The 22,138-nt window shown below is 40.7% G+C and overlaps 2 protein-coding genes across 3 annotated transcripts; both read left to right on the forward strand.

Moving 5' to 3' along the window:
• Positions 1 to 1,081: 1,081 nt before the first annotated feature.
• Positions 1,082 to 21,742, forward strand: LOC143377836 (juvenile hormone esterase-like). 2 transcript variants are annotated; one of them, XM_076829617.1, is made up of 11 exons: positions 1,082 to 1,408; positions 1,540 to 1,671; positions 1,763 to 1,922; positions 2,006 to 2,191; positions 2,279 to 2,490; positions 2,570 to 2,741; positions 3,000 to 3,133; positions 3,213 to 3,360; positions 3,476 to 3,605; positions 3,712 to 3,907; positions 21,615 to 21,742. In XM_076829617.1, the coding sequence occupies exons 1-11, from the start codon at positions 1,175 to 1,177 to the stop codon at positions 21,630 to 21,632; spliced, it is 1,722 nt and encodes a 573-aa protein (XP_076685732.1). In that variant the 5' UTR covers positions 1,082 to 1,174; the 3' UTR covers positions 21,633 to 21,742. The 2 variants fall into 2 exon arrangements, with proteins under 2 accessions (XP_076685732.1, XP_076685723.1); XM_076829608.1 differs by lacking the exon at positions 21,615 to 21,742 and having other exon boundaries at positions 1,083 to 1,408; positions 3,712 to 4,792.
• LOC143371011 (uncharacterized) lies at positions 10,772 to 21,607 on the forward strand (the record flags this gene model as incomplete). The annotated part of the gene is made up of 21 exons (XM_076815870.1): positions 10,772 to 11,228; positions 11,287 to 11,492; positions 11,624 to 11,755; positions 11,852 to 12,011; positions 12,083 to 12,268; positions 12,575 to 12,786; positions 12,928 to 13,099; positions 13,422 to 13,558; positions 13,632 to 13,779; positions 13,896 to 14,025; positions 14,133 to 14,352; positions 16,279 to 16,542; positions 16,696 to 16,827; positions 16,924 to 17,083; positions 17,155 to 17,340; positions 17,472 to 17,683; positions 17,825 to 17,996; positions 18,127 to 18,251; positions 18,325 to 18,472; positions 21,181 to 21,310; positions 21,418 to 21,607. Coding segments are annotated over exons 1-21 (3,444 nt in total), but the record flags the coding sequence as incomplete, so codon positions are not given.
• Positions 21,743 to 22,138: the final 396 nt, after the last annotated feature.

Raw genomic sequence — 22,138 nt, forward strand, 5'->3', positions numbered from 1 at the left:
AAAATTTCGAAACTTGAAGTTTGAATGCGTGCAATTTTGTTAAATTTTGACTTACGTGGCTAATTCTGACACCTGCGATTGCGGTAGTCATAATGATTCAGAATCAGCTTTGTTTTTTTGCTTCAGATGAGTCTGTGAGTTTAAATCACTCCCGCCAGGGAGGTATTTCTTTTTAAAGGCGCGATTTTGAACTCCAGATAACACTGAAGAAACACAATTAAAAGTGTATTTAAACAATTGTTCCGTATACATTATAAGTAGATTAATAAATGAAAAAAAAGTTTGACATTGTTAGTTATTGTATTCACTGAGAAAAAAACCCGAATGTTGTACACTTCGCTAAATATAAAAAAAAATCTGCAACGAAATTGAAATTTCCGGCCGAACAGCTCGTAAGAGAATTTAATTGCGAAGAATTTAAAAACAAACTGTCAAGTTGACTGAAAAATTACGACCCATACACTGCAACGGGAGGGCAGTGTCGTAGCCACGTAGAAAGACGTAACCGACGACTACTTGACTTCGACTACCAGGAAAATGGGTCTTCCTAGGTGGCTGCGACTTTGTTTTCGCCGTTCCTGACCTGACTACATACTACGTACAATGTACATACTGCGCGCCGGCAGTAGTCCAAGTCCCCCGCGTCACACGGATTTCACGCGTATTTTCAATTTCAACGATTAACAAATCAGAAACGAAGCCTCAAATGCAATTCAGTTATTCTTTACGTTCATTTTATTCGGGCCTGTAGAATCGCTTTCTTATAGAATGCCCAGCTGCAGTCGAACCCTCTGTACATCGTGGCCGCTACTACATATACCTACTCGGGCTAATTCCTCAGAAAGTTTGGTGTGTGCTATAAACACGCAACATAAGCAGAACATGGAAAATAACAAAACAAATTTCAATACCCACTAATGTCGAAATATATATCAAGCAGGGTCCCACTAGTACGGTCTGTTTGTATAATCTACGTACAAAATCACTTCTACTTTATACGATACATTTTTCATTGCCAGTAATTACCTATACACACATTCGCACACTATTACGCACGTTAGTAAAAAAGTTAGTCACACAGAGGAGAATACAATGACGCTATTGTAAGGCAAACGGCAACAATGTGGTACTCTCGATCTGAACGCATATAAACCAGACTTAGGAACTCCACTACATGTATTGGATTAACGACTTTCACGAAGGAGGAGCAAGAATGAAGTCCGCTCTCTTGTTGGTCACAAGTGTCCTCGTGCCGCTAGTACGCTGCCAGAATTTCACCCAAATCGTGGATACCGACAAGGGTCGCGTTCGAGGTAGAGTATTGGAGACAGCTTGGCATTCCATGCCCTATTCTGCATTCATGGGTATACCGTTCGCGAAACCACCTGTCGGCGACCTTCGATTTAGGGTAAGTCCCAGTTTGTCTTGCCTCGTCGATATGATCACGAATGAATTAACTCAAGAATTAAATTGCTTACTTTAAAATATTAACAATAATAACGAGCAAACTTTACACGGCTTTCTACCTAAAAAATGCAGGACCCTATCGAATCCGACCCATGGACAGGAGTGCTGAATGCAACTGACGAACCCCCCGCGTGCATACAACACGTGATCATTCGTACAATAGGGCAGGAGGATTGCCTATATTTGAACGTGTATACCGGTGTGGTATGTAATATGTAACGCCACTGTTGTACATGGGTACTACTGTATTCAATGTAATCATCCATTAATTTGGAAATATTCTAATATTTGGCAGACGGACTTCAGGAACATTAAAACGCGGAAACCGGTGATGGTTTGGATATACGGTGGTGTATATATATTGGGTCTAATATGGCACGAAATATACGGACCTGACTTCTTTCTGGAGGAAGATGTGATAATCGTCGCCATGAATTACCGTCTTGGACCTCTAGGTATTCGATTGATTTCTCCAATTGAATCGTCCGATGAAAACGTTAAGAAAACACCTGTGTACCACGGTGTAATATTTTTCTAGGATTTTTGGCACTGGGGATGGACGAAGCACGGGGTAATCAAGCTCTGAAGGATCAGAACTTGGCTCTGCAGTGGGTGCAGAAGAACATCGCCAATTTCGGGGGTGATCCGAATCGAGTGACCCTGTTTGGTCAAAGTGCTGGTAGCGTTTCCACATTGTACCATTTACTATCCCCGAAATCGGATGGTAAGAATTCAAGACTACCTACCTACCCACAGCAGTTAGTTTTTTCTAATCCGAATCAAATAATTTGCAACGCATCTTGTTCCACAGGCCTGTTTCAGCAAGCCATTGGGCAAAGTGGCAGTCCATTATGTACCTGGGGGTACCACACACCAGCGCAGTCCGTCCAAATAGCTTATGAGGTTGGCAAACGTATGGGCATTAGAGCTCAGACAAAAGAACAATTACTGGATTCTTTGAAGCAAGCTGATGCCGCGGATATGGCGCACGTAGCATTTCTCATGACCAATTTCGAGTTACCGGTATAGTATAGGCAAATAATTTAGAATCTCAAGGAGTAACTCGAAGTCAGGCTGTATAATGGGAATATTCTTGCAACAGCTTCCAATTAGGGTACCATTTACTCCAACCATAGACACTATTTCTTCTGACTCTTCGCCGGAGCAAGTTTTCTTGGATGATTGCCCCATATCGAAATTTGAGTCTGGGAACTTCAGCCATTTACCTATCATGTTAGGCTTCAATGAAGACGAAGGGATTTTCTTTGTAATAGGTATGCAGCGGTGAGCCTACTTCCGTCCCATATATATAGAGACTGTCGGAGAAAAGGGGAACACATAGTAGTTCCTTTGAGCTACCGTACTGTCTTCACCAAAGTATCCCTTTTCCAATTAATCAACGGTCGAGTTCATGTTTATGGCTCGGATGCGGAATTTGAATTGGTCACTGCGGAAAACAGTTGATTTGCTCTCTCGAATTTGTTCTGCTCCTCACCTCTTATTTTCTGTTTCTTCCATGCTTATACCTGCAGTGTTGGAGTTAGTTAGGCAAGTAGTGTTCGATATTCTACAACAGCTCTCTATGCTGGACTTCACAGGCCTGAGTAAGGGCGTCATTAACGTAGTCAACGGAGTTGCGAGGGGTATCATTTCCACCCTAATACAGGTAAATATTGCCACGATTCAGCTAATTGTAAGTTTATGCATGATCAAAAGGTAATACTGATTTCTGGTGTGGTCATCAGATAATGACAGTCCATTACTTCAGTGAACCTATCGATATCACGCAAAAGTATTTGGTCAAACACAATGCTGATATACCCGTCTACTATTATCGACTGTCGTATTCTACGGAGCGAAGTTTGCACAAAGTGTATAATCCCCAGATTAACGGTAATTGATTTGCACTCTGGGAAGTGCAGTGGTATCCCTTGTGCATAATAACGTACACTCCAGATGTTCTTCTTTTACATCTAATTCAATAACACCCTTGTGTCGAATGTTTTAGGCACAGCTCACGTTGACGACATTGGTTTGCTATTTTATATTGGGCTGCTTTCTCCCATTGACCCGGACACACCGTACAACCAATATCGGAAAAAGCTCGTCTCCTTGTGGACGAACTTTGCCAAGTACGGGTGAGTTAGCATCTAGTTAGTCGATGAAGCATAATTCAACGTTTCTTTATAATAGCTTTACTTATATCTGAATCTGTAAGTTATATGGTTTTCTTTATGTATGCAGTAATCCCACACCTAATAATCAGCCCATTAACGGCGCTGTCTGGCTACCTTCGGGCGAGGCGGGGTTGCAACTAGATATCGGCAACGAGCAATTCCAGATGCATGACCGTTTACTCAATCCAATTGCTCAAGGCTTGGAGCCGTTGTATATCACGCTACTGAAATTGCGATCCAATTGCCCGAATGGATCTTCGAGCCATTTCAACATATTATGAATGAAGAACACAATGAAGCTTGATCTTTAAAGTTATTCACGTTGATATTCCTGAATTGCTGTTAACGCGATATTTGTAGAAGGTGGTGCACATGCATGTAAATGCTCAAATGGTGATTAATATAAAAAATGGTGGTAGTGTCTACACTTGAGTACCGCGTTTTCTTTTTCTTTTTCTTTTTCTTTTCTTCATCCAAGCAGTAAAAATGGATAAATATAGCATGTATGTATAATGAAAATACAGTATTTAAACAATGAACTTGAGGTATATATGTACAGGGTGTTTGGCACTAGGAGTCTGAAACTACAAAGGGTGATTTTACACGAAAAACTACGTTGAAAATACAGAATAAAATTGTTTGATATTCTAGTCGAGTACATGAGCATCGAAGTACGTACAGTCACAGACGAGGTATAGAATAGACCTATCAAGCAATGTATTTTTGTGTCGCCGGTTTAGGGGGTCCTAGGACCCCTTTGCCATTTTAGTGTCGCATGCAACGTTACCGGTGAAGTCTCAAAACAGATTGTAACGCTATGCGTGGTAGGAACTATAGAATTAAGCACGAGTAAAACTAGTTTATGTTTTGAGAGTCAATGCCCGCGATTTACAAATGTTTCTGTTAAAGTAACAATTTAAAAATCGTCTTATGAACATATTTCGTTCAACGGAAAAGAACGGAGGAAGAAAATAAAACGATATCACATTCGTCTTTTAACCTTGCTGTCCTATTCCGGTTTATTTAACGCAAAACAAATTTATATAAACAACAACATTATTTGTGGAAGACATGCTTTCATGATGTAACGTGGAATACCTCGCAAAGGAATTGTAACTTTGTATATTTCAATAAAATGCTGAAGCAGAGAGGACTTTAAAAATTGTCAAAAACAGTTCCAGTATCTCCCTGAAATATTCCAACTTGCACTTATTCTTCCATCTTAACACTATTTTCGTGTTCTGGGGTTCGGTAGGAACAATCGAACAACATTTTAAGTTACATATTTTATTCTTACATTCTACCATAGTATTGCAAGTTAAAGAAATTCTTATATACGACTAGAATATTTGACAATCGCAGCCATCGGCTCGGTTCTCACCGATTACCAGGTCTCACCGCGAGGAGGTTGCTGCGCTTGGAGACCCGTAGAGAGATAGATGGAATCAAAGTTCCATCGATCTCCCTGTACATGAAGCCTACTAAACCAAAGAGATGGATGGAATCAAAGTTCCATCGATCCCTTCGGTTTAGATATAGAATCTAGGGAATTGCCAAGCAATCACTCGATTAAAAGAAATTCAGGAAAGAAGGAAAGGCGAAGGGTAAGCATGAAACAAGTATTGGACGGCGCAGTTCCTACCACCCTGCTGTCCAAGTCGAAAGGGAAAAGCGCTCGGCGCCTCCCAGACGATTCCTGTTGCTCCGATGCGACTCGTCAGGAGCAAACACTTGACCTGACTCAAGCCGTCCAACACGGAGATTGGGTAATCGAACCGGGTGACTTACGCAGGCAGTGTACCAAAAGGTGCACCCCCTACGCCCGAAACTTTTCCCTTTGGACAAGAACACCAAGGGATGAAACCGATCCACCCATACCGATTCCATGCTCAGTCACTTGCTTCCGCAAACGGAAGCAGCGGTAACCTCCTCATCACAGATGAGGAGCCAATAAACGAACAACAAAGTTAACGATTTAGTGACTGCTTGGCAATTTTACATGGGACCTTAAATACTTCATACTATAATAAATTAGCCTAGGCTTCCTTAGATGTCTTCTTTCACTGTCACTTTGCACGATCACTTTTCACTATCACATTTCACTAGTTTCTTTTTAAATATATCGTGTTATTAACTCCATTCCTCGAGTAACGGTGAACCTGAAAAGCTGAAACAATCAACTACTATATGTTAGGAACGGTGTGGTCGGCCTGGAAAGAAATTAAGGAAAAGCTTATTGAGTTGGAGACGATCGAGATAATTTCGACCAACAGCAGAGCACGCACGAGCATGCAAAACCACCGCAGAGATAAGTACTTGAAGGAAAGAGTGACAGAAGTCACAAAAAACCATCGAAGACATAGACGAGATGAAATGAATCAGGGAAAACCATCGAAGACATCGACGAGATGAAATGAATCAGAGAAAACCATCGAAGACATCGACGAGATGAAATAAATCAGGAAAAACCATCGAAGACATGAAATGAATCAGGGAAAACCATCGAAGACATCGACGAGATGAAATGAATCAGAGAAAACCATCGAAGAAATACACAAAATAGAACGACTCGCGCAAAATTCTCGAAAGTATGCATGGAAATAGGACAGATGATGGAAAACGATTTGACATTCGCAAAACAATAAAATTTTAAATGACTTACCGAACCCCAAAATTTCATCAGCACCAAGCGAATAAACGAACCCAGGCCAGAGGGGCGAAATCCTGACCAGGTCCCCAGCAAGTTCGGCAGCTCCGGGGGGAGGGGGAGGAAGAACCAGGTCCCCAGGAAGTCCAGTGGATCCAGGTGGCTCGGCAGCTCCAGGGGGAGGGGGAGGAAGAACCAGGTCCCCAGGAAGTCCAGTGGATCCAGGTGGCTCGGCAGCTCCAGGGTTCCCGGAGGTCCTTCAAGCCCGGAGGACCGACGACGACTGAGTACATGAAGATCTGTGAGCTCTTTATGTAGACTTCGAGGAATGATGTCCCCCGATGAAAACAAGGTCGACGGTTAGTTACAATTGCGAAATCCAGCGAATTCTTCGGCAAAAATGGATTTTCGGCTAAAATATCCATTCCAGTGGCTATTGCTGTGACAAATAATGTTAACAACATTTACACTAACCGCCCAGTATAAATTATTATTAACTATAATCGATAGAACTCGAGATATCAAGCAATTTGTAACATTTGGCCTTGGATTTGCAAATGATTTTCTGCGCCGACTGAATTCTCTTTTATTCTCGATGTTTAATCGTTCGATACATTAATGTTAATGCTTATACATATCACGTAGTATTATTTATAATGTATAAATACGTTTTAGTTGAACTTAGTTACTAACATCGGCGAAGTATAGGCTAAAACGATAGACCTATCACCTTATGGGAATTCGTAGAGGCACGGTACTCTATGAAACACTTTTTGACAGGCACAGGCACTGACTCTACAATCGCAAATCATTTTCTGTTTTTAAACATCCTTCAGTTTCTGAAAAAGTCTTCTAAGTAACGGGTATATCTGAATGGAATCCTGTTAAATTAAAAGGCCTCCCACATGGTCCAGTATTCGATGAAATTGAGAAATCACGAGATAATATGCACTATGCAATGTAAATTTCAGTGTTGGCGGTAAACTAATATTAGGGGCAAATGGAATCCAATTATTATTACTTCACTGGAATGATTAAACAGTGCATTAGAAACTTGTGGGAATATCAGTAACAGCGTGAATTTTTAATACTTTTTTCGGCGCACGATACGTGAAAGGGTTCGCAAGGGTACGCAAAATGGATTTTCGGAGAGAAATCCGCGTGAGTCGTTGACCAACCGAGCCAAAGCCTACCCTCTTATGTCAAACTCTCTCTCTAAACAAGTCACACGTATACAAGTACGCAACACCTTTCAGCATTTCAACACATTTCAGAGTAGTTGCTGAGTTGGACGCTGTTCATAAACAGAGGTCGCTAAATTCAGTCCTGAAATTATGGGTCGGTAACACAGATTGGCTGGCGACACGAAGTCCCATAAGGTGATGGGTCTATTCTATACCTCGTCTGTGGTACAGTTTTTGTCGCCTGAGGGCACGCTAAGATAAGGGGAACTAGTGATCCTCTAGGGAGTGATCGGTATAACCGCAGCCATTTTGGAGCAAAACCGGAAATAACAACCTAAACGTTTATCTATCTCTTTCTATCAGTATTTCTGTCTCTCTCTTTTTTACAGTTTCTTGCTCTCTCTCTACTGCCGGTTTACACCCCAATTGAATCGACCAATAGAAAACGCGGAACACATTTTCCTATCACTACCTAGAGGATCACTAAGGGGAACAGTCTACGGAATGCGCGACGCGTTCTCACCTGTGATATTTTGCTCGTTCGGTGCACGGCGCGCATAAGTATTTGACTTCCAGGCCCGGCCATCTTTTTTTGTCTTTTATTGTGTTACACAGTATCGCCTTTGCACGCTGCGGGAAAGCACCTTTACATCTTTTTTTTTATTTTGTAATTATTATTATCTTCTATTTTTTGTGATTTATTCGATTCCACGTACTTGGCGTAATTTTTTACTTTTGTTTAAATTTTTTATGGGGATATAGTTTACAGCTCGTTCCATTTATTCATTTCAGGACGCTTATTTGAAATGTATTAAACTACACCTTGTGAAATAACTGAAAATAAGCCATTTAAATAACTCCTCTGTTTGTGGCCATAGGTATCGAATAACGTTTCAGGCAAATGTTGTTTAGTTTCAAGGAGTGCATAATCCGGTCCCAAAAGTTTTACCGTGGCTAAAGATAAAATGCAGATATAGAAGTCAATTTGCGACCTATCTGTACTCACAATCAAATTTACATGTGTCCATCCAATTTTTCCGTCGTGGTATTCTCCCGAATTCATATTTACTTCTAAACAGATAGAACAGTATCATCTTCTTTACCTGACGACCATTCTAGGCATTATAGTCCTGTCCACACATATGCGTGGTTGGTGTATGACCATCTCTCCACATCGGAACGAGGTTGTGCTAAGTACCTCGTTGTTTCATGCTTGGCTGGGTATTCTAAGCAGAGTACCCGCACTTAGCGAAGTCAGTAAACTAAGGCCGGTATTCATAGTCGCTACTTATTTCTAAGCAATTGCTTATGCATTCGGTATCCTTTACTAGCTACTAAATAGGTTAGTAGAGGATGCCGCATGCTTAAGCATTTGCAACTACGAATACCGGCCTAAAACTTGTATTAAACATTCGATAAGTTAGCGGTCGAATTAAACAAGTCACAATTCACACATGTACATACTACTGTTCCAATGCCAAGTACTTAGCTTAGACTACGGAAGTGTTTTCAGGTATGATATTTTTTACGATAATCACACCAAGAAATTCACTCAAATCCTGAATACTGACTATACGTGGTCCGAGTGTTTCACGCAGCTTTTCTTTTATATGGAGTGGATGATACCCTGGACTACCTTAGAATGTACGAAGGAATAACTGTCTTTCGTTTACGAGAAACAAATTCAACTATTATTACAAATGTATTTTTATCTCTCTACCTACGATCGTGCCCCCGTTTCAGAGGCGGGTCCAGATGCTTTTCTTGGAGGAGGCGAAGTGTGTAAAAGTATATATGTAGGGTAAGTTCGGTATAGTTCGACCACCGGGAGAGTCCGGCCAGTGTTGATATTTTAAGACTGACGGAAGAGAGGGCACTGTGTGTCATTCATACAAAAGAAATGGATGCGCTTGTTGTTGATCTTGCATATTGTCACAAACCCATATTTAAATTATATGATATATAATAAAAAAGAATCTGAAGATGGATTTACAGTAAAAAAGACACATGTAGGTAGTGCTTAGAAAACATTTCGATGTCAGTTACAAGAATAAGAAATAAAAATACGAGCATGCTATATCCCCCTTGACATCCTATAACTTTTGTCCGAAACAATTTTTCGTACCATTCATATTTTTCGAAATAGTTACACTTTTTCAGACACACTGTATATTTAACTAATGTGATCGGACTGTCCCGCATTAATGTGGTCGGACCACCTTGTCAAAATAAATTAAAAACAAATACATACGTACCTATTGTTGAGGCGACACTGTAGTTTTATGCATATTATATCCCCCAATATCGGAATAGTGTAAATAAACTTACCTGTCTTTCATATATCACCAGCACTGTAACTTGATCTAAAAACTTTCAGACTCGCATAAAGTCTTAAGTGTATCTTATCGTTTAAATATGGATTTGTGACAATGGTCAATGCTAGATTAACAACAAGCGTATTCATTTCTTTTGTATCAATGATGCACAGTGCCCTCTCTTCCGTCAGGCTTAAAATATCAATACTGGCCGTACTCTGCCGATGATCGAACTATACCGGACTTACCCTACTACTGTTCCAGGAACAAGTAGATATTTCTTACGATAAATACGCCTTTCGCGCATTTTATCGCGTGCTTCACCGCGTGGTATTTCTTTTTTCCTGCTTCCGGAGGTATTTCCAACTTTCACTTTTCTTCTTCCTCACAGGTCTTTACCGCTTTTTGCCGTTTTTTTTTTCTATCTGGTATGAAGGGCTACAGGCCTGATCATCGTCCGCATCGTCCGCATCATTTGGCGACCAGGCCCTTGCGAGCCGGAGGACAGTTTTCTTTCAGGCCTTTCACTTCGCTCTCTCAATGTTTTTCTCTGTATCTCTGTTCTCATCTTCGTTTCCGGGCTGTCGCTATCTTCCTTCTTCGGTATCTCTAACTCTATCATCACTTTCCTATTTTAATCGGCGAAAACTCGCGGTGCGGCTACTTAGTCACGAACCGACTCTCGGACTTGTAACGCGCACGCCTTCTACTGTTTACTGTTTATTGTTTTAATGTTAACAAATTGAGTTGTATTACGTGCTGTGCATCGTTCATACATCGAATTACCCCAAGACCTTGTTGAATGCAGGGTATTCGAGCACAGATGGGCATTCTTTCAGTGAATGAATCTACGGGCAAAAACAAGTACGAAAATGAAAAATGAAGAAATTTTTTTTACTTTTTAGTGCATTTTTATTATTTTCAAGTCAGTTTTAATTTTTAAAAATTATTTTTTTTTTAATAATTTCGCTATTTTTGGTTTTCGTGTTATTTTGGTCCGTAGAATCACCCTCCTCAAGAGTGCCCACAAATATTCGAATCCCCTGTATATCGTGGCCGCTACTATACTCAAGCTAATTCGTAAGCATGCCCTGTATCTGCTGGAAATATGCAACATATTCAAAACATATACGATATGCAACGCATGCAAAGTAAAAAATGTGTTTTCAAAGCCCTGTAATGATGAAACATATATCTATCAAAGTCGTCCTACTTGTTCACTCCTTCTCTGTGAATCTATATATTTGCATCAATGTTGCGCAGTCTAGTGACGAGCCACGTATCAAACCAATGCAACTTTATGCCATACATTTCTCAGTAATATTATGCACATTCACACACTATTACGCGTGTTGGTAAAAAACTGAATCACCCTGAGGCCAATACAATAATGCTAATGTAAGGCAAACGGGAACAATGATGTACTCTCGATCCGAACGTATATAAAACAGACTATGAACTCCACTACATGTGTCGGATTAGCGACTTTCACGCAGAAGGAGCGAGTATGAAGCACGCGCTCTTCTTGGTCTCCAGTGTCCTCCTACCGCCGATACTCTGCCAGAGATTCACCCAAACAGTGTATACTGACACGGGTCGCGTTCGAGGTAGAAGGTTGCAGACTGGTTTGCATTCCATGCCCTATTCTGCATTCATGGGTATACCGTTCGCGAAACCACCTGTCGGCGACCTTCGATTTAGGGTAAGTCCCAGTTTGTCTTGTCTCGTCGATATGATCACGAATGAATTCACTCAACAATTAAATTGATTACTTTAAAATATTAACAATAATAACGAGCAAACTTTACGCGGCTTTCTACCTGAAAACTGCAGGACCCCATCGAAGCCGACCCATGGACCGGAGTGTTGAACGCAACTGACGAAGCCCCCGCGTGCATACAGCATGTAGCCATACGTACAATAGGCCAGGAAGATTGTCTATATTTGAATGTGTACACCAAGGTGGTAAGTAACGCTCCATCCTTAAATCATCCATTAACTTCGAAATTGATGTTCGATGTGCGAAAAAAACGATAATTTTATTCGTCTAATATTTGGTAGACGGACTTCACGATCATTACCACGGAGATGCCGGTAATGGTTTGGTTCTACGGCGGTGCATTTATAGTGGGGATGATATGGCGCGAAATATATGGACCTGACTTCTTTCTAGAGGAAGGTGTGATTCTCGTCGCCGTCAACTACCGTCTTGGACCGTTTGGTAACCCATCGATTCCTCCAGTTCGGCAGAATCGTGGAGGCACCACCTACGATGGTTTTACTTTCTTTTAGGGTCTCTAGGAGTGGGAGTTGACGAAGGACGGGGTAATCAAGCTCTAAAGGATCAGCAGTTGGCTTTGCAGTGGGTGCAGAGAAACATCGGCAAATTTGGGGGTGATCGGAATCGAGTGACTATATTTGGTGAAAGTGCTGGTAGCGTTAGCACATTATACCATTTACTATCCCCGAAATCGACAAGTAAGAATTCAGGAGTACAGTACTTAGGAGGGACCTCCCCCCGGTGGAACCGATGTAGAATATATGTATAATATGCTTATTTTTAGATATTTTTTTAGATATTTAACTTTAATCATTTGCAAGCGTCCTATATTTCTGTAAGCCCATAACCATATCTGTATATGTATATTCTGCGTACAAAGATGCATTAAAATCTGTCACGTCCACCTAGGGACGTTCCCTCGTTAGTCTTTTCTAATATAAATCAAATAATTCGAAGCACTTTCCAATAGATGTGTTGCAGTCCAATTTATTCTTATTCCACAGGCCTGTTTCACCAAGCCATTGCGCAAAGTGGCAGTCCCCTATGTACTTGGGGGTATAACACACCAGCGCAGTCTCTCCAAGTAGCTTATGAGCTTGGCGAACGTGTGGGTATTAAAGCTCACACACCACAACAATTACTGGATTCTTTGAAGGTAGCTGATGCCGGGAAGATAGCGCGCGTTGGATTTTACATGACCAGTTTGTTATTACCGGTATAGTATATACATAAGAATGCAAATAATATAGATTCTCCGTGACGTTTCACGGGTTTGCAGTACCTACTCTATAGGTACGGTCCAGGCGTCACTTCAGGTCGACAGGCTGTATAATATGATGGAATTTTCATGCAACAGCTTCCAATTAGGGTACCCTTTACTGCAACCACAGACGCCATTCCTTCCGACCCTTCACCGGAAAAAGTTTTCTTCGATGGTTGTCCCTTATCGAAATTCCAGTCTGGGAACTTCAACCATGTGCCTACCATGTTAGGCTACAATAAGGACGAAGGGATTTTATTCATAATAGGTATGCAGCAGTTTAGTGCCATAGATATAACGCGATTCTATAAAATATGTTCAGTAGTCAAAAACGTGGGATATACATTCTCATTGTCCACAATGCTTGCACGTTGCAGCCACTAAAGCATAGAAGTTTCTTTCAATTACCATACTCTGCTCGCCAAAGTATTCCTTGTTTTGCTTTTATTGCGCAAATAATCAACGCTTGCGTTCATATCTATGGCTAGAAAGCGGTGTATCAATTGATGCCTGCTAAGAAAAGGTCGATTTGTGCTCTCGATGTTTCCCTCACCTTCTATCTTCTGTTTCTTCCACGTTGATACTTGCAGTGTTGGAGTTACTAAGGCAAGTAGTATTTAACGTTCTAAGCCAGATATCTAGTACGCTCGACATCATAGGCGTGAGCAAGGACCTGCTAAATATAGTTAACAGAGGTGTGACAGGTGTCATTTCCACACTGATAAAGGTAAATATTAGCAGGATTCTGGTGAGTTCGTGCATCATCAGAAGGAAGTAATGATTTCTGGTGTGGTTTTCAGGTAACGACAATCTATTTCTTCAGTCACCCTATCGATGTCACGCAAAAGTATTTGGCTAAACACAATGGCGATATACCCGTCTACTATTATCGACTGTCGTATTCTACGGAGCGAAGTTTGCACAAACTGTATAATCCCCAGATTAACGGTAATTGATTTGCACTCTGGGAAGTGCAGTGTTATTCCTTGTGCATAATAACGTACACTCCAGATGTTCTTCTTTTACATCTAATTCAATAACACCCTTGTATGCGAATGTTTTAGGCACAGCTCACATTGACGACATTGGTTTGCTATTTTATATTGGGCTGCTTTCTCCCATTGACCCGGACACACCGTACAACCAATATCGGAAAAAGCTCGTCTCCTTGTGGACGAACTTTGCCAAGTACGGGTGAGTTAGCATCTAGTTAGTCGATGAAGCATAATTCAACGTTTCTTTATAATAGCTTTACTTATATCTGAATCTGTAAGTTCATATGATTTTTTTTATGTATGCAGTAATCCCACACCTAATAATCAGCCCATTAACGGCGCTGTCTGGCTACCTTCGGGTAAGGCGGGGTTACAACTCGATATCGGCAACGAGCAGTTTCAGATGCATGATCGTTTACTCAATAAAGTTGCTGAAGATTTCGAGCCGGTATATATTACGCTACTGAAATTCCAATCCAATTGTGGGAAGGGAACTTCGAACCTTCTTCAATACATTACGAGTGGATAATACTTGTGGCAATTCTGTGAACGAATGATGAATAAGTACAATGCTATTTGACTTTATAGTTATTGATGGTGTAATATCTAATTAGAGTAAGTGCCAGTTAATGTGATATTTATGGAAGTTAGCGCACATTGATGTAAATGCCCGAGTGGTGATTAATATCTACTATGGTGGTGGTATCGACAGTCGAGTCCCGCGTCTTCCTTTTCTCTATCCAAATAGTAAAACGTGTGAAAAGGTAGCATATAATACACTATTTAAAGAATTAACTAGAAGAATATCCCAGATGTTCAGCAACAAGGGTCTGAAGCTTTACGGAGTGATCTTACACGAAAAACTATGTTGTAAATGTAGAATAAAATTTTTCGATACCGTGCTTGGTTTTTGACAAAATTGTCTTTGAATTCTAGTCCAGTATGCGAGCTCCGAAGTATAGTTTTTTGCGCCTGGGGGTCATGCTGATGCGTTATAAGGGGAACGGTCTACGGAAAGCGTGTTTTGGGTGATTCTATGTACCGGTTTAAATGCCAAGTTGATTGGTTTGAGATTCTGGGGGCGCTAGGTATAAACGCCACTACAGCGTTGACCATCGTGCTGGGAGGTACCTACTTGGCTACAGAATTAAACTCAAACAATTATGAACTATGTTACATTACGCGAATTACGACCTCGTCATATACATATATAGCATACACCGTGGCCACTACTATACTCGAGCGCATTTGTAGACAAGCTGTGTGTGTGCTAGAAATTAGAAGTATGCAACATATGCAAAACATATGCGGTATGCAAAACATGCAAAATAAAAAATATGCTTTTGAAAAACTCTAATGACGACACACATTTCTATCAAAGTCCCACTGTATTCTTCCTCCTTTCCTATAAAAATACCTGCTCGTATATATGATGCTTATAAATATGTGGGACAATATTTAAGGGTCGCGCCGGTTCTACTCATCAAGATAATGAGAAAATTTGGAATACGCATATGTCCGATAATGCTTAGTTTTGCAGTTATAAGTATTTTTATATTCCGTAAAATACCGGCCCGAAACGTCTGATTAAGGCAGCGAAGGCCAGTTCGAGCCATTTGGGAGCCCGTGCTCTATGATGTTTACCAGAGCCACGCAGAAGGGGAGCTCGAAAGCCAATGATAACGTAGGCGGGCCACGGATACGGAAAACTGTAGTAGTGTGCGGTGCAGCCTCGTACCCGTACGATAGACTCGAATGACTCGGATTCATTCAAGAGGGCAAGTTATTTCAGCCTATGGGTACGAACCTGCACCGCACGCTACTACTTACACTCTTATAGTTTTCCGTATCCGTGGCGCGACACTCGTCGTTATCATAGGCTTTCGAGCTCCCCTTCCGCGTGGCTATGGTAAACATCATGAAGCTGGGGATTCCCAAATGGCTCGAACTGGCCAAAAATATTGTATCTGAGATGAAACTTTAATCTCCATTATTATTATTCTTTTATTTTCATTATTTCCATTTTGTTGTCGCTGAGATTTTTGTATCATGACAGAAAAGTTTCGTGTAAAATCTCATCGTGGATGCCTTTAAAGGGCAACCGGCAGGTATATTTTCATTCACATTCTTTCCTTCGCGCCTTTAAACAATATACCTATCGACATTTTCATATACCAACTCGTCTTATTATCTTGATGAGTAGAACCCATCCTGAAAAATTGTCCCACATATTTATAAACACCCTATATATGTATTTGCATAAAGTTGCGCAGTCTAGTGACGAGCCACGTATCAAACCAATGCAGTTTTATGTGATACATTTCTCAGTAATATTATGCACATTTCCACGCTGTTAAGCATGTTAGCAAAAAACTGAATCACCCTGGGGTCCGTACAATAATGCTAATGTAAGACAAACGGGAACAATGATGTACTCCCGATCTGAACGTAGGTATATAAACCAGATTATCAACTGCACTACATGTGTTGGATTAGCGACTGTCACGCAGAAATAGCGAGTATGAAGCCCGCGCTCTTCTTGGTCTCCAGTGTCCTCCTCCCGCCGATACTCTGCCAGAAATTCACCCAAACCGTGGATACTGACAAGGGTCGCGTTCGAGGTAGAACGCTGGAGACTGGTTTGCGTTCCATACCCTATTCTGCATTTATGGCTATACCGTTCGCGAAACCACCTGTTGGCGACCTTCGATTTAGGGTAAGTCCCATTTTGTTTTTCCTCGTCGGTGTCATCACAGAACTTAATTTCACCAGCTTAAAGAAGAACACCTCAAGAATGAAATTTCATAATTTAAAATATTAACAATAATAACGAGAAAACTTTACACGGCTTTCTACCTGAAAACTGCAGGACCCCATCGAAGCCGACCCATGGACAGGAGTGCTGAACGCAACTGACGAACCCCCCGCGTGCATACAGCATGTGTTCATTCGTACAATAGGACAGGAAGATTGTCTATATTTGAACGTGTACACCGGTGTAGTATGTCACGCCTCTGCTGCACTATACTACTGTACTCAATAATTACACTACATCTTAAATCGTCCATTAATTTCGAATTTGTCTGATATTTGGCAGACGGACTTCAGGAACATTACTACGCTGAAACCGGTGATGGTTTGGATCTATGGCGGTGCATTTATATGGGGGACAGTATGGCATCAACTATACGGACCAGACTTCTTTGTGGAGGACGATGTGATTCTCGTCGCTATGAACTACCGTCTTGGAACTTTTGGTAATCAATTGATGTCTCTAATTCCATGAAAACATGTAGGGAGCGCCTACGACGGTTTAATATTCTGCCAGGATTTTTGGGAATGGGACTCGACGGCGCACGGGGTAATCAAGCTCTGAAGGATCAGAACTTGGCTCTGCAGTGGGTGCAGAAGAACATCGCCAATTTCGGGGGTGATCCGAATCGAGTGACCCTGTTTGGTCAAAGTGCTGGTAGCGTTTCCACAATGTACCATTTACTATCCCCGAAATCGCAAGGTACGAATTCAAGAGTATAATACTTACAATTAGTCCTCTCTAATCCAAATCAAATAATTCGCAGCATTTCCCTGTATGTATACTATAACTTACTCGGCCGCATGTAGAATCCGATTGATCTTGTTCCACAGGCCTGTTTCACCAAGCCATTGCGCAAAGTGGCAGTCCCCTATGTACCTGGGGGTACAACACACCAGCGCAGAGTCTCCAAGTAGCTTATGAGCTCGGCGAACGTGTGGGTATTAAAGCTCACACACCAGAACAATTACTGGATTCTTTGAAGCTAGCTGATGCCGTGAAGATTGCGCGCGTTGGATTTTACATGAGCAATTTGTTATTACCGGTATAGTATATACATAAGTATGCAAATAATATAGATTCTCCGTGACGTTTCACGGGTTTGCAGTACCTACTCTATAGGTACGGTCCAGGCGTCATTTCAGGTCGACAGGCTGTATAATATGACGGAATTTTCATGCAACAGCTTCCAATTAAGGTACCATTTACTGCAACCACAGACGCCATTCCTTCCGACCCTTCACCGGAAAAAGTTTTCTTCGATGGTTGTCCATTGTCGAAATTCCAGTCTGGGAACTTCAGCCATGTACCTATCATGTTAGGTTACAATAAGGATGAAGCAATTTTGGCCACGACAGGTATGCAGTAGTGCCACAGATATAGCACGATTCCATATACATATATGTAGCACTGCTGAAACAAGTTCGATTTGTCCTCTAAGTGGTCCTTACCTCCCATTTTCTGTATGTAACATGTCGATACTTGCAGCGATGGAGTTAATAAGGCAAGTAGTATACGACATTCTAAACCAGATCAACATAAGAGGCCTGACCAAGAATTTCATCAGTGTAGCCAACAGAGTTGCGAGGGGTATCATTTCCACCCTAATACAGGTAAATATTGCCACGATTCTGGTGTGTTTATGCATGATCAGAAGTAACTGCTGATTTCTGGTGTGGTCTTCAGGTAACGACAATCTATTTCTTCACTCACCCTATCGATGTCACGCAAAAGTATTTGGCTAAACACAATGGCGATATACCCGTCTACTATTATCGACTGTCGTATTCTACGGAGCGAAGTTTCCACAAGCTGCTTAATCCACGAATAAACGGTAATTGATTTGCATTCTGGGAAGTGCAGTGTTATCCCTTGTACGTAGTAAACGTACGCTTCAGATGTTCTTCTTTTACATGTACTAATCAAGACACACGGTAGTGTCTCGCGCCAAGTACCTACCTACTATGCGCAGCGGGAGGTGACCGTGCCTATATTACGCCAGATACTTTTTTGGAAAAATCCTTCGATTATCGAATCTCCATAATGGTTGATCCGATTAATTTTATAATGGTCTTAATGGATAGCTTGGATTTGATTTACATGAGAAAAGTGTCTTCGTTTTGTTCCTACGTGTCTTATGAGCTGAGATATTTCGATGTAAAGTTGCAATTTGGCAAATTTTATGTTAAGACTTGAGGAGCGCCCCGCGGCCGTGGCGCGCACCGGGTATACGTTGAGCAAGGCTGAACGCGCACGAATATTCTGATGTGGACGGGTGTAACGGTAGCCAGGGCCGCATGCTTCTACGTCAGAAAGGGTGAGCGTGAACGCATATGCTAGTGTCGACGTGTCATTCGTGGTGCCGACCGTTGTCAGTTTTCTTCCACACATCAAAGAAAGTTTGGATTGCATTGCGCTTGTCAGCGTGGATGATAGCAGCAGATGAGATACTTTTCTCAAGTCCTCGATGTCCCGGATTTTCATGATATTGAAATAAATTGTAGTCCATATGAAATTAGAGAGGGCTAAGTACTCATTTGTCTAGTTTCGAAATTGTTTAAAAAATACAAATCTTCGAAGTTCCCTGCTTTCGGTGATTTTTGCGAAACCCGCCTTCGGAAATGAATTTTAATGACCTAAATTATTGAACGCATGAACTTGCGTCCTTTTTTTTTAATCACGAAGGATGGATCTATGCGAATGACTACATATACCCCTTACTAATATTGTCATAAACAGTTAATGAAAAATAAAAAATTACATTTTTAACAATATAATGCCTTTACCATTTGATAGACTTTAAAGCTCTATTTTAATCTATAATTTGTCTTTCTTGTCTTCACTACACCCTGTATTGTTCTCAATTCATACAACCTGACCGACTCGCTGTTATATTAAAAAATCACACGAGATCACTCGCGGGGAACGGCAATACGCTTCGTGGAGGGACGCAGGAAGAAAAGGGGTAGTCCGCTGACAGCGCGTGGTTCCGCCTGCGTCGATCTTTCTTCAAATTAAACACGGATCCCTTATCTGTCGAGTATAAACACGCGCTTGATTTTCAATACCTTCGATGCCATCTTTACGACTGTGGAGTCGGCTAACAAGGGAAGATCCCGAACCCGGAAATTCAAAAAATTCTGAAACTTTGTGAATATGTTGAAAATTTTTGTTTGCTACCCAAATTCGCTCTAAGGGGGTATATTTGACCCCTGAAAATTCGGATATTTTCCGATTTTATGTTATAACTCGTGAACTGCAAAATAATTTTTTTTTACCAAATGGTAGTTTTAATTAAAAGAAGTAACTTTTGTCTTGTAACTTGTTTTCTACCTCTCACAGTTTGCGACTTATAACACAAAATCGAAAATAACCGAATTTTCAGGGGTTAATTGCACCCCCTTCGAGTAAATTTTGGCAGCAAACAAAAATTGCGTTGTAATCAGGATGACATCCCCTACATATTCACAAAGTTTCAGAATTTTTTGAATTTTCGGGTTCGAGATCTTCCCTTGTAAGCTAAGCACAGAAGTTGGTGGCGAACGACACATGACACTTTCGACCCCTCCGCGTGCGTCATTCGTGCGCGCTCAGCCTGCTCAGCGTATAGGCATTCAAGTCTGGATCCGGCGATCACCCTTAAGTCGCGAGGCAGTGCGGTGACGTGACGTTGCTTTGTCACACATTTTTTGTTATAAAGAAAACAGGTCATATTACACCTATTAGTTATGCGGGTTGTATATTCAGTTTTGGTGCAGAGCCATCTTATTGCTTATTAATCTGATAATCTGATTATTAAGCTTTGTTAATAAACTCATTAAATTCTTTAAAGAAGCATCGTAATAAAGGTGGGTGTATTGCGGGTTATCTATTTTCGGTGAAGCGCAGGAAATTTTCTAAAAAGAATTCTTACAAGGGACGTTCGGGAACCCAGAAATTCAGAAAATTATTAAACTTGGTATGCAAGTAGAGTAGTTTATCTGTAACGCAACCCTATTTTGTGTTGGGAGTGAAATCACCCCTTGAAGAAATGCAGAATTTTCCTTTCCGTGGAATATCTCGAGAACGTGAAAGATATCGAAACGAAGTTTAAGCAAAAGTTTATATCTTGCTTTATATCTACAAAACTGCGTAAAAATAATTCTCGAAATATCCATATTTTGCAAGTTATCCTCACCACCAACTCTTAAAATTAAGGTTTTAATTTTAAGAGTTGGTGGTGAGGATAACTTGCAAAATATGGATTTTTCGAGAATTATTTTTATGCAGTTTTATAGATATAGAAATAGGATGCAAGTTTTGTTTAAAGATTTCGAACCCAAAAGTTACAAATAGCCGTTGTTATAATTGGCGCCATTTTTGTATATCATTAGTTTTGTGAATATATTAATTTACCACAATGTTTTTAAATGGGATTCTTTTTGATGGGATTATTAATTTACCGTTCTTTGCGCGCGTATACTTGGCGCTGTTTTTTGTACCTTTTTTTTAAAAAGGTAATTTTGTGGGGATACAATAACACCCTTGTGTCGAATGTTTTAGGCACATCCCACAATGACGACCTTGGTTTGCTATTTTATGCTGGGCTGCTCTCTCCTATTGATCCAGATACGCCGTACAACCAATATCGGAAAAAGCTCGTCTCCTTGTGGACGAACTTTGCCAAGTACGGGTGAGTTAGCATCTAGTTAGTCGATGAAGCATAATTCAACGTTTCTTTATAATAGCTTTACTTATATCTGAATCTGTAAGTTCATATGGTTTTTTTTATGTATGCAGTAATCCCACACCTAATAATCAGCCCATTAACGGCGCTGTCTGGCTACCTTCGGGTAAGGCGGGATTACAACTAGATATCGGCAACGAGCAGTTCCAGATGCATGACTGTTTACTCGATCAAATCATTCAAGATTTGGAGCCATTGTATATCAAACTATTGAAATTTCGGTCCGATTGCGCGAAGGGATCTCCTAAATCTTTTGAACATATTATGAGTGAATAATACTCTTGGCAATTCTGTCGTCGAATGATGAATACAATGTTGTTTCTACTTTAAAATTATTAATGTTGATACTTTTTAATTCCCGTTAACGCGATATTTGTGCACGTCAGCGTACACTGATGTTAATGCCGAAATTCGGACTTTACTATGTTGGCTATACACATATCTACAGTTGAGTGTATCGGTACTATTCGAATACTATAATTTCCCTTAATTTTTAAACGGAGTGTATCTGCCGAGTTTCAATTGTTTTCTCTACATCGTTTTCAAGAAATAAATTATAACTTGAGACAATTGTGAATTCAGGGCATTTTCACTGCCAAAAGTTTAGCAAATAATGCTTGAAAAGCATTTGTAAAGTAAAACATACCTTTCTAGGAGTAAAAATAAAATTCCAACTGTCGTTCGAGTATTTCAAATTTCATATACTTTTGTCTAATATTCTACGTCCGATACATCTTTAAGTTTTCTTTCGTTTACTGCTGCGTACATCTGAAT

Source organism: Andrena cerasifolii, chromosome 1 (genome assembly GCF_050908995.1).
Source record: "Andrena cerasifolii isolate SP2316 chromosome 1, iyAndCera1_principal, whole genome shotgun sequence".
Taxonomy (NCBI): Eukaryota; Metazoa; Arthropoda; class Insecta; order Hymenoptera; family Andrenidae; genus Andrena; species Andrena cerasifolii.